Below are 13,160 nucleotides of genomic sequence, written 5' to 3' on the forward strand. Positions count from 1 at the left end.
TTGAATTGCCTCACACACTGACATTTCTTGCTGTAGTGTGCACACTTCGCAAGCTCTCGTGGGAGGGATTGGGCAGTCTCCACTAAACAAAAAACCCAGCAACTACAAAAAACCCACCCCAAGGCACACACAAAAAATCCCACTAAAGATTAAGTTATATAACCTATATAGTAATGTTCCTAATGTTTTTTATTACAGTATGAGGAGTTTGCTCTTGTTTTTAGTGAAGTCAGCAGAGCTCTGATTAAGTTCACTCTGATTGCATTGACTTTCCAATTGACTTTAAGCATCATGTGAAAAGTATTAGTGTTTGCTCTGTCAACCTACAAAATAATAGCCTGGGAAATCCCAAACTTTGTTAGTCAGTTTCGTAATTCAGATACAAAGTTGGGCTCAGCAGGGTTTTTTCTGAGGTTTTAGAAAGTGAGATTATACAGGCATGCCATCAGAAGGTTTGTTAAAGATCCTGAGAGTGCAGTCCAGAGAAAAGACCACACAAATTCTGCTTCAGGATGTTTTTGTTTTCTGCCTGTCAACAAATTATACTATGCTGGGAAGATTTATAATAGGGTACTAATAATGTTACTTGGTGTTCTGGATGGAAACTATGCACACAGAGAACAATAACATCTGAAAGTTTATTTTAAGGCAGTAATGCAAGTAAATGCTCTGTTCAAGGTTTGTATTTGTGGTTGTGACTTGTTAAAATGGAAATGGAAAAACAAACAGGAAAAACAGGTGAGATGGGTTGATTATGGAATATAGCACCATGTCTTGAATTTAACTCAAGCACAGAGACCATAATAATTTCCCTTAAATGCATCTGTCAGACTTGTTCATACTTTTAGAAACAAGGCCCCCAGTCATGTCAAATGTGCAAAAGTAGAATAAAAATAAATTAAAACCTAATTTCCTTATCTTCTTCAGTTTGAGTTCTTTGGTTGATTTTTTTTTTTTCATGTTTGTGCTCTGAAGCTCAGTGGTCTTATGAGTATTTAAGCCGTAGTGAAGCTCTAAACTGATCATGTTGCTCTGATTGAACAGACAGCTTAAGCAGGTGCACATGTCCTCTCCTGGCTAATGAAGTGTCCATGTTTATTGGAATAGCCCACTGAATCAGGGCTACAAAACCAATGGACTTTTCAGTTTTTGCGCCTTCTGACTTTTACTTAAAACTGTGTATTTTTAGTAGTTGTTGGAAATTCATATGCCAGTACAATAAGGTCTGATTGACAGGGACCTTTCTAGGTTTCCCCAGAGCAGCTGGATGCTCTGTATGTCTAAAGAAAATCTTGAGGGAAGGAAAACAAAGTTTATTATGGCTAAGTGAGATGCTTGTAATATTTGCTTCTAATACTCTTTTTTTGTCAGAACTCCTGACAGACTTTCCCTTTATACTTGATGGGTACTCAGTAAAAAGGCAGAGGTATTCCACAGGCCTGAGTTTATCCAGATACTTTCTTAAGATTACTGTGATTTCTGCTCCACCATGCTTGTTTTAGTAAAGGATTTATTTAGTTTTGCTTGATGTGACTTGAAGAAACTTATCCCTTGATGTCAAACACAGAGTAAAAGCTAGTTATCAAAGTAGAGATTTCTACTCTAGTTTCCAGTAATGAGTTGCCCACAAAAGGATATAGTTGCCCATGGTTTCTGAATGTTCTCTGCTTACTTAGGAAGTCTTCATTATATGTATACCCAGGGAGTTTGAGGTCTAGTTTATTCTTCTTAATTGCAGTGGCCTACAGGAGCAGTAGTTTGTTTTTGTTTCTAAAACATAGCATTTGGAAGTAGTTGGAAGAAACAGAAATAATAATTCATGCTTTTTTACTGTATAAACTATTAGGTTGTAATTTAGCCCGGTGTATAGATGAGTATATTAAGAGTTTTACAAAATGCTGGTTAGATTAAGTGCCCAATTTGTAATTCTTAATTTATAGCCTTTTGAGGTATTATTAACCTTGCTACTAATCATATATAAGATGAATAAGTTCCATGACCAGGGCATGAATTGGATGAGGCTTGTGCATAGCTATGATAATAAGCTGTGGACATAGTAGTAATCTCATCTGATGAGCAATGTTACCTTTTATTAGTCTTGCTGTTGCCATGTGGCTTTTTCTTCTGAGCAACCGATGATGGATATTGAATAACCCTCCTAAACTTGCCCTCAGGGTTCTCCTCTGCCGCTGTGGGAGAGAGTGGTTAGGCTGTGGCCCTTCGTACTTCTTTGGATCAGGTGAAAAATGAGGGTGTTTCCCTTGAAGTGCCCAAAGTGCTAGACAGGAAATAAGGGCAAGGACTGACTCCCTTGGTTTCAAATAGTCAGTGGAGCTTTTAATCCAGTGGGTGCCTTCAGGAAAAGGATGGGGGCTAATTCTGCATTTGAGAGCAAGAAAAATGTTTGAGCAACACTGAGAGGAAGCAGTAAAGACAAAGAAATGACACTCTAAGTTTCCAGGGGTGGGAGTTCTTGGAATAAAATTTTATTATTGATAACATTACCGAAACTGTATTCCTTATAGAATCATGGCTGGGCTTTGCGAACAAAGATTTGGGAAGGGCTCTACCCACGTTTGCTACAAGCGTGCTGGTGGCTAAAAAGGCCAATACGAGACAGGCACGTCTGGTTGCAAAAGGCACAGCAGAAAGACTCCTTAGGTGGTAAATTCTGCAAGGCACGATTCTTTCTGCGTTGTCTTTTCTCCTCAAGGGTGATCCTGCGTGCGTTCTCAAAAGCATCAGCAGCATTATAGATGGCGTGTCTCCAGGCCTCCCGATTGGAGGCCAGAGTAGACCAGTTATGTTGATCAATATGGCCAAGGCTGAGATGATGTTTCAGGGAGTCCTTGTATCTTCTCTTTGGGGCTCCTCTCATGCAGCAGCCGGTGGCAAGTTCACCATAGTAGTGTTGAACTAGATAAAACAGCTTTTTTCCCCTGAAGACATACCCTTGTTTTCCCAGCACTGGTCTCTAATGGTTTAAGCACAGTCATCTACTTTGTGTTAAATTTTCAGGTACAGTCATGAAATCATAAATCTAATCCCTCACATTTTAATGGGGAAACAGGGAATAATGCAGTCATTCTTGTAATGAAGAAGGTGAAAAGATAGTCTGAGTCTGAAAGGGCTGAATTGGGCAGTCTGTCATACTCATTAACTTAATCTGTAAATTTTTCTCCAGTTTGGGGCTAGTTTTCTTGTGAATCAGAGTGAGTTTGTTTTGACTACTGTATCAGTGAGTGGGGTGAGAGAAAATGAATTGCAAAGCAACTTTCCCTCTTTCCCTCCCCCCCGCCCTTTTCTCTCCACTTTGTGTGAAAGTGGCCTGATCCTCCTCCCACCTGTTTGGCCCAGGAAAGTTAATTCATTTGGGCTACAGTTGAAAAGGATGTATGCCAAGTACTGTGGGCACATGCATCATACAGGACTGTGTAGTGGAGATGCTGGAGTCTGCACTGAAACAAGACACGCTTTCCTAAGCAAGCGGAGGCAACTTTTGCTGATTTGTGACAAATCAGTATTTATGCGCGAGGTCCTGTAAAAGCACAGGTTTATGTCTCTGCTGATTTGCATGCACGTATACTGAGCTCTGTTGCATAGTCTGGAGATGCCTTGCTGTAGCTTGGATGCACTATTCTTATATTATGAAGAAACATGATTTCTTTCTGTTTATTCTTCAGGCAACAAGAGCCTCTCTGACTCAACATTGTACCAGTCTGGGGGAGTCGCTGGGCAAGGAAAATGATATTGCCCTGATTATTGATGGCCACACACTGAAGTATGCCCTTTCATTTGAAGTCAGGCAGAGCTTTCTAGACTTGGCACTCTCCTGTAAAGCAGTCATTTGTTGCAGGTAAGAAATTTCTGTGACTTTTTCAAGTAACAAAATGGGTGTGAAGCCTGTGAAGTTCAACCTACTATGCACCCTGCTACGAAGCAGGTTGCTTATTAGTGTCTTCCTTGCTCCTATGGAGGAGGAAGCAAGTCCTCCACTAAAATTGTTATCTAATAATGCAGTTCCTTCTGCCACATTCAGTCCCAATTGAGTTCGATCTCTTTTATGAACTGATGAAAGATCATGAGAAAACATTGTGCCTGATTATAGTAGACACTGATGAGGAGGAGTAGTATGGATGTAGTAATTTGTAAGCAAAAAGTTTGTGTTACTGTTCAGTTCAGCTCTAGAGAAGGTCTCTGGATGAATTTGTCTTGACTTAAAATTTTATGTTATGTGAGCATGTGGGTAACAGTGCAATTTGCCCTATTTAAATGTTAGACTTATGCTTGCTTTACGATGTCACAGCAGAATTTATTGCCTTTTGTGGATTTAGCTGTACACAGATGTGATCCTATGTCATGACTACTTCAGAAGAAGGAAATAAGAGCCTTCCTAGAAATACGAAAATGAAAACCAAAAGTTGACCTGCTTTACTTTATGGGAGGAGGGCTGCATAATTTTTAACTTGGAAAGATCGTGCAGCTTTGAAGACTGTATATGTATTTGTGCTCATTCCTGGTATCTCGGGAGAACTGTGACCTAGAAGGAATTGTTGATTTAGGCATACAGGAAATTTTATCTGCATCCAGAAGCAAGACCTGCTCTGTGGGAATGACTGTATGGAGACCTTGCACTACTGTTTTGCAGCCTTACTTATCTTTATGTGTATACTATCATACAAGTATGACATGGCAAAAGCAATTGCTGTCCATGCACCTAAAATAGGTAAACCCATGGGCTTCTGTCTGACTAGCTTCTTTCCAGATGTCTCCTGGACTACTGTACTGCAGGGCACAGTACTGGGGCTAGTGCTGTTCAGCATCTTCATTAATGACCTGATGATGAGATGGAGGATGCCCTCAGCAAGTTTATAGATGATACAAAGCTGTGAGGAGTGGCTAATATACCGGTGGCTGTGCTGGCATGCTGAGGGACCTTGACAGGCTGAAAAATTGAGCAGAGAAATCTTATGAAGCTCAAGAAGTGGAGATGCAAAGTCTTGTGCCTTGGGAGTTACAGCACCTTGCACCAGCAAACTGTGGGTGTTGCTAAGCTAGAAAGCACCTTTGTCCAGAAGGATCTTCGGGTCTGGGTGGACAAGCTGACCATGAGCCAGCATGAATCCTAGTGGCAAAAAAAGATCAGCAGTACCCTGGGCTGCAGTGTAAAGAGCATTGCCAAAAACTGAGGGAGGTGATCCTCCTTCTCCACTTGGCATTGGTGAGGTCACATCTGGAATGCTGCGTCCTGTTCTGGGATCCTTAATAGAAGATGCAAACAGGTTTAATGGTGTCCATTTAAATGGAGTCCAGTGCAGTAACCACAAAGATGATAAAGGGGCTAGAGCATCTTTCATATGAGGAGAGGCTGAGAGAATTGGAAGTGTTCAGCCTAGAGAAGGCTCAGAGGGTATCAGTTTGTACTCTCTGATACTCAATGTATCAATTTGTATGAATATATAATAAGAGTGAATGAAGACGCAGGAGACAGGCTCATCTCTGTAGCACTCAGTGACAGGACAAAATGCAGCAGACAAATTAAATCACATCGATGTCTGTCTCAACACAAGCAAAACCCTACTGTTTTACTGGGAGTGTGGTCCAGCACTGGAATAGGTTTCCCAGAGGGGTTGTGGAGTCTCTGTTCTTTGAGACATGGAAAATTCAACTGGATGACGTGGTGCTGGACAACCTGCTCTAGCTGATCCTGCTTTAGCCAGGGGCATTTCCAGCAGTCTCTTCTAATATGGGTAATTCTAGGCTTCTGCAACTGGGGACAGGTGTCTCATTTTTCCACGCAATGCTTTTTGTCCTCCTAGTCCTGTTCTGAATGGTTGTCAACGTCAATGACTTTGTTAAACCTGGTTTTTAATACCAATTCTTTTGCTACTGCTGATTGATAATTTCTTTTAAATTTGGGGAGGGGCCTAAAGGGAGAGGGCATTAAGTGTTAGAACAGAGGGTCTTACTTTTGCAGCTGTTTCATGGGAGTGAACAATAGTGTTTTACAAGAGGGAACTAACATAATTGCAGCAATCTTTTGAATGCAACAGGCCCAGATGTAGGCTCAGTAAGAGGGTTGCTGTAAACTTACCTTGGGCTTAGAGAGCACCAAGTGCACAGGAAGGGAATTGACCCTGGGTGTAGACTTATGCTCTATTTGTGGGGAAGTTAATAAACCATGAGCAAATAGAAAGCTCTTACTTTTGTACTCTATCACAGTGCTTTGGTAGAGATCCTTCCAAGGCAGTTTGTTAGTTTATTTTTCAAAGATTTGACAAGTTAAGTCAAAGACCTATGTAGCTGAAACAAATAATAAATTGCAAATTATTAAAATTATACACAGAATATATGTAATTAAGATAATGAATGATCCTGTTTTATAAAGAAACATGCAATACTGGGCATTTCCTCTCTTATTATTTCATTATGGGAGCCAACAGGAGTTTTATTTATTACTGAATTAGCAAATTGAGGAACAATGCGGAAAAAATACTATAAAGTATAAATCAAAGGGGAAAAGATGATGTCATTTCATAGGCTTAAAAGGAGGAATGAAAATAACTGAGTTTTAAGTCCCCAGGGAAAAGGAGGAATGCTTTTAATAACCTTTAAGGCTTTGCAGGAACCTTCCATTTACTTGCCAGGTGCTTGGTACTGAGGCAAGAAAAACATTTTTTTTTTTTTTCTACTCTGGGTTGTTTTTGATAATACTTTGTGTGTAAAATAAGATAGTGCACTTAAATTTCACAGGAAAAAGTTTTAAAATGTAATTGGCATAGCAAGAGGAAATTTCAAATTAAATAGTTAGTCTTCAAACAAAAATGTTAATTGGGAGGGGGATCTGGGTGTTTAACTTAGTGGTATGATGTTTAACCACTCTAGGAGGAGTTGTTTTGCTATTCTTAACGTTGCATAAATTTGTGAGACTTAATATTTCATAAATTTACTAAAACATTGTCATCTCCTCTGGGGAGTTTCAGCTGCATTTTGCCATTCAATTTTTTTTTTAAATATACTTAAGATACACTGTATATTCATTTACTGGACGTTAGGCATAAACTGTAGCTGAACTTGATTCTCAGGGGTAATCTCTTAAAATGAAACTGTAGTAAACCTGGCTCCATTTTGCATTAAGAGGGAGAGATGGTATCTTGTGATAGGGTTAAGTCTTCCACTGTTACAGTATTTCTATCAGGCCACTGGCACAGTGGAGAAAAATATACCCCTTGGGAGACTTGGTAAAGCTAGCAAAATCAAATCAAACAACTCTTTAAGAAAAAGCCTTGTTTGTTAAAAGTTTTTCCAGAAACTGACAGATCTTATTATCTTCCTTCATACTGACTGGGATGTTAGTATGTCAAGGGCAAGCAGAACTTACTTTTCAGTGGAAGTAAATGTTGTTTTGAGGGCAGTTGAACTCATGACTTCATTTATGAGATCTGAACTGTTGATTGCCTATCTCAGGTTTTCAAATGTTCCTTAAAGGATCTGTTTTTATTGATGTTTTGTGAGAGAACTAAATGTTAAGGCTTACATAGAAGTGACATTAGTTTTTTAATAACAAAATGTAGTGTTATCATTCTTCTAGTGTTTTTACACTAGCTAGTTTGTACAGCAGATTGCCAGTTTTGGCTTTGAATATAAAAGTAGCAGCAAAGTCTGTAACTTGTGTGTTATGGCAGCATATTTAATTCTCTACTGAGGGGGCTGCCTTGAAATATTTGTAATTGAAATGTGTGGTGTTTCAGAAATACTTTTTTATGACTATGCTTTGGGAACTTTTTTTGTTCTTCAATAGAACTTTTCTATTGAAGGTGACAGTGAGTCTGCCTTTGTATGGGTTTAATGCCATATTAACAAGACTTGCAGCAGGAAGAAGCAATTAACCAGCATTTTAGATGTTAAATAATTCCAAGCAGTTTGTAAGCACTTCCGTACTTAAATATAATGGTTGGACAGTAGAGGTGGTCATTTAATTTCTCTTACAGATGTAAGCAGAACAAAACAAGCATCTCCAGAGTGGTGTGTAACATAAGGCTGGGACCACATCTGTCGTTGGGCTGCCTTAGCATTGTTTCTTTTTTCTCTTGTATTACTGACCATTTCTGCAATACTGCTTGAGGTGATGGTGCTAGAATATTGTTTCAGTGGAGTAATACTCTTCCAAACATAGACTTAGATCCTGCAGCTTTTCATCTGAGTGAACAAGTTGATGCCCTTGTAGGTGTCATTTCAGGCAATAGGAAAACTAAGAAAAATGTCTCAATTGCTGTAAAATCTGTCAACTTTTCTACTATACTTTCATCAGATGTCCTGTTCTGCGGAGATATCTATAAAGTGGTGTAGCATGAGCAGAAATTTAGGAAATCCAGCAACACCAATGTCTGTGGCTCTCTGCTATTTCCACAGGGGCTCTTGCCATCTCATAGCTACTACATCATCATGATTTTGCTTGCTTTTAGGTGTGAAAGGTGTGTGCAGTTGTTGCCCAGTATCTGAATACTGACTGGAGGGCTTCTGCCCAACCTCACCAACTTTGTTAGGTGATAGTGGCACAAACTGTTGCTTTCAGTACCTTGAGCTGTAGCAATAATGGTTGGGAACTGAGTAAAGAAGTAAACAAGATGAGAAAATGGTTGTTCTTTAAACAACCCACCAGCAACAACAAACTCCCCTGTTTTTCCATCTGCATTGCTGGTGTATGTAGTATCCAAGGGTAAGGACATGAGCCCACAAGCATCGCTTTGAGAACAGACACTACATATTCTGGAATGAACATACCCTTTGACTAGAGTGTGCCTGCTTGGGTGTTGGAAGGGCTTTAATGAACTGCAAACAGGAGGCTGGATAAGGGAAGGAAAGAAGTGACTTGTGAAGAGTACCTGTTGCTAATTGCTAGTGTCAGTTCATCAGGTAAGTACTGAGAAGAGATGGGTGAAGTTGTCTTAGCAGTCTGAGTTGTAAGGCCATAGCTTAGGTCCTTCTGGTCTTCCGTCATCATTTGGAGGAGACATTAATAATACAGCTCACAAAATGAACATCTGGAATACTCCTTAAATATTTATGCCCCTAAGTCTCATATTGTTGCTGGTGTTAGTATTTGACAAAATGATTGTTCTGTGCTGTAGTTCAGAATGTACTTATTTATTAAATCAAAAATGTGTCTTGTTGGCTTTCATTAGATAAGATCCCCATTTTCATGAGCAGTGGAATTATGATTGAGTATACAAGCCAATTCTAATATTAATTGGTCCCAGAGAAAATCATGGATGTGTTACACTTTACTGTATGTACATTTGTTTCCTCTCATCTGTCACCTACTAAATTATCAATGCTAATTCTCTTGTTCTATTTTTGACAACTCATGACAGCAATATTCATCTCATGACTTTGAAAACCAGGAGGGAAGAACCATTCTGACAGCTTTAAAATTTGTAGATAATTGAAGTGGGAGGAAGGTTTGGGGTTGCAGGATTGTAGTGCTCTTTGCACTCCTGAATAAAGAATACACAGATGATTAGAAATGATTGCCTAAACTGTCCAGTGTGTGTGTAGGGATGTGTAAAGTGATCTCGGGATTTTACGGTTAGTTTTCTTAAAAGCCTGTTGACTGCTTTGCAAGAGCTAAGTAAACTTGCAAAACACCACCAATTCTGTGTTGGAAAGCTAATATGGGCCAACTTCAGGAGAGGTTGGTCTTAGAAATTTTAGTAATTGTTTTGCCTTTTGAGTGACAGAGTGAGTTCGTGCTGAATGTTCTGGCTTCTGTTTGTTCTTGTTAATCAGTGTCCTGAGCTTTGACAGCTCCTGAACGTCACTCTCATAGTTTAAATAATTCAAATACATAGCTAGTGTTTGAAGGGTAAAAAAATTACTATTGTTTTAAGTCATTTGTCTGGTCAGCTGACAAGTCAAAAAGCCAAGACGTGACTCTAATCTTGAGCGCATTAGTGTTTCTCCAAAATATGACTTGATTAGATGCATTGGTAAACATCCCAGACTCAGGGTAGTATTTCGTAAGGCAGTACATGCTTATTAAGTCAAACATCCATGAATCACTTGTTCACTTCCCTAGGATTATCTTTATTTACATTAAATATATAAACAATTAACAACAATTGATACTGTTTTGACCGTTTCTTTTTAAAAGACACAGGTGAAGCATGTTTCATTCTTTCCCTTGGGTAACTATTCAGTTGTCTGACAGCCTGAACTTAAATGATTCCTCCTATATGGTCAAGCATTTCTTATTGCTTAACTGTCTCCCATTAATGTGACTGTGACTATACCTAGAATTATTTTGTGTTTCTTGCCGTGTACTTCAGATGAGGAAATAATTCAGAGAAAGTGATCTCTAAGTTGAACCAGTGTTCCAGTTTCCACTGCCATTCACAATTTGGTAAAATATTTGCTTTTTTGAATTTAATTAAGAAAAATAGTTAATTGACTAAATTTGTCTTTTTGACACTTGTGTACTTCAGTTCGTATGGGGTATCTGTTCTGGTGTTGAGATGGTTTATACGGGATGACCAACTGAGTAAATTCTCATGCCCATAAGTGTGAGTATGAATGAAAAATCTGTTCGTGAAATATTCTACTTCACCTGAACTTCCTCTTTCTGTTACTGTTTTTACTGGCAAATTCAGTTATCAGCACGTATTTGGAAAAAGTTTGAGGAAAGGCACATTTTCTATATTTAATGTCCTGATAAAAACTTAGCAAGTTTCTCCTCCAAGTGCTGTTTACCTTAGTTGTTATTTTTTAAGTTCATTTGTTGCCTTTTTGTGTTGTGAGCCTAGTATTTAGGTGACCAAAATCTTAGCATTTCACTTGATGTATTTCATAAAAAGCAAGAGAAATTTCTGTCTTGAGCAATGGGGTGGTAATACTCGCAAACAGTTCCAAATGGTATCGGTATCATTTTTTTCACCACACTGCAGTACCTTGTCCAAATTGCTACTAGTCTCTTCAGTTTCTGACCAGGAGCATCCAGCAGTGCTATGTTTAGCCCTACGCTTCCCAAATTGGAAAATAAACATTCCATAGATACTACACATGAGAAAACACTATGCTGCTGGAATGTATGCTGTTTTAGAAGAAAGATAAAACTGTGGTTTGGAATACCTTCTGTTCCATGAGAAATTCATAGTACTGGTATATTTTTCTTTCCACAAGTGTTAGTGTGTTAACCCCTGTGTTTTGGTACAGATCCAACTTGAACAATTACTTCCTTCTCACTGAAATTCCTTCTGCCTTCTTTACTGAATATAATATTCTTCACTTCCTATGTAAAGCTGTTGAGGGTGACAGTATGAATACCAAAGGTCTCCACATTTTAATCCAGAGGTAGTACACCAAGGTCATACCTGTGAAACCCACCTCGAACTATTTGCATCACTTCATTTTAGGCTTCTGTTTTGTAAAAATAATTTTGGAAGTATGTGTTATAACCACTTTCTTTACTGAAAATGTGTAGGGGTTTGTGTTTTGGGCTTTTTTTTTTTTTTGGAGGAGGGGTTGTTCGTTTTGTATGTGTTTGTCTTTTGGGTTTTTTACAGTTAGGGGGTGGTGCATATTGACTCTGGGCTTACCCAGTTCTTCCAGTTTGCCAGTGGAATTATAGAATAATAAATTAACTTTGTAACTTAGCTGTCAACAAAATGTTTGAGCTCTTTCAAGATGGCTTGTGTTGCATATATGATATGTGGCCTCTAACAGAACGTACAAAAACATTCGTTGGTGTATACACTTTTTATATTTCATAAGAACAGTTTCTAATTAGGATGTTGTGTAGGCTTAACTGCAGCTCACTGACCTGTCTCAACTGAAGCGTCTTCACAAATCCAGGTTGTGTCAGATATTCCAATTCTCCATTAGACCTCAGTTATGCAATTTTTTTCCTGTTTGGGCGTTCTGGCACAATTAGACTCTTGATACAGTCATCCCTTTTTCTAACCGCTTCTTGTTTGCTGCACCAAATACCCTTTTCCTGAGTTCCTGGAACAGTATGTTATCTGCCAGGGAGTGACTGAATGTTTCCTCTTAAGGAATTCCCTGCTGGTCCATGAGGCTGGATGGAGGCCAAGGGTCTGGTACCTTTCTGCAATCTTGCAGCTGGTTTGTAAAGGCTTCTGACTGTGTAGAAAAGTTCCTTAATTCCTTGCTCACCAGGTTGCAGTGGCAAAGAAATATTTCACCTTTTCTGTTTTCTTGTAATGGCTTGTAGAATGTTACGAGGGAATAGGTAACCTCATCTTGATCAGTGCTTACTATTCTGAATTTTCTTCTCTGAATATTGGGTAGTTATAAAAGATCTCAAAACTTCTCCTAGGAGAGGATTTGAGAATATGCCTTGCTTTTATGGAAATCCTTATTTTTGTCTTCCAAATATTTGAATTTCACTAATACCCCGATGCTTGAATTTACAGGGGACAGAGGCTTCTGAAGAATACATGGTACTGCACTGCATTCAGAAACAAGACTCAAAACAACTATGATATTACTCCTTTCATAAGATTCAGCGGAGTCTTGTGCTCTGTCCCACAGGTCCACCTAAATATTGTGTTTTCCATTGTTAAAAGTACAAGCTATAAAATTAGAGGCAGTAACAGTCTGTTCTGTAAGCTTCTTAGTACTGCTGGGAATTGCCTTGATGAGAACTCTGGGCTTTAGTGCACTGTAGTAATATGCAGGACACTGAACTGGTGAAATAGCTCTGGTCAGGGTTTCCAAAAGTGCTTAATGTTGGTAGAAGCTGACTCTAGAGTATGTCTGAGTTCAGTAGGAGCATGGCGGAATCTATTAGACATTTGGAAAAATCTGACCGTCTACTGAATATAATGGCTAGACTTAGACATATTTCTCTGCTGTTCATATCCCTGAAGTTGTGACAATAAAAACAAAACTGTGCTTGAGGAAAATAGAGTTAACCTGATTTGATTCAACAGGCTAGACTAGGAAGCAAACTCTTTGAGTTTGTTCATGAGTAGAAGAGTGAAGAGGCACTGGTTCCAGTGGGTTATGCAGTTTTTGGCCTGCTTATGTGCTTGAAACATATAGATCTATAGACTTGACTTTTCTTTAACTATATGAGTAAATCCAACCATATTCTGCAGGGCAATCAAGGCTGCCTCATTGGAAGCCATTTAGCAAAATAC

The 13,160-nt window shown here is 38.9% G+C and overlaps 1 protein-coding gene across 6 annotated transcripts in view; it reads left to right on the plus strand.

The window, feature by feature from the left end:
• ATP8A2 (ATPase phospholipid transporting 8A2) overlaps nucleotides 1–13,160 on the plus strand; it is a 325,416-nt gene that overhangs the window by 114,943 nt on the left and 197,313 nt on the right. For all 6 annotated transcript variants that reach the window (XM_017831596.1, XM_017831595.1, XM_017831597.1 and 3 more), the window contains one exon: nucleotides 3,684–3,856. In XM_017831596.1, coding sequence (XP_017687085.1) covers nucleotides 3,684–3,856 — 173 coding nt within the window. The remainder of the gene's footprint in view (nucleotides 1–3,683; nucleotides 3,857–13,160) is intronic.

This window comes from Lepidothrix coronata, unplaced genomic scaffold, assembly GCF_001604755.1.
Source record: "Lepidothrix coronata isolate B3197 unplaced genomic scaffold, Lepidothrix_coronata-1.0 Scaffold193, whole genome shotgun sequence".
NCBI classification, from domain to species: domain Eukaryota; kingdom Metazoa; phylum Chordata; class Aves; order Passeriformes; family Pipridae; genus Lepidothrix; species Lepidothrix coronata.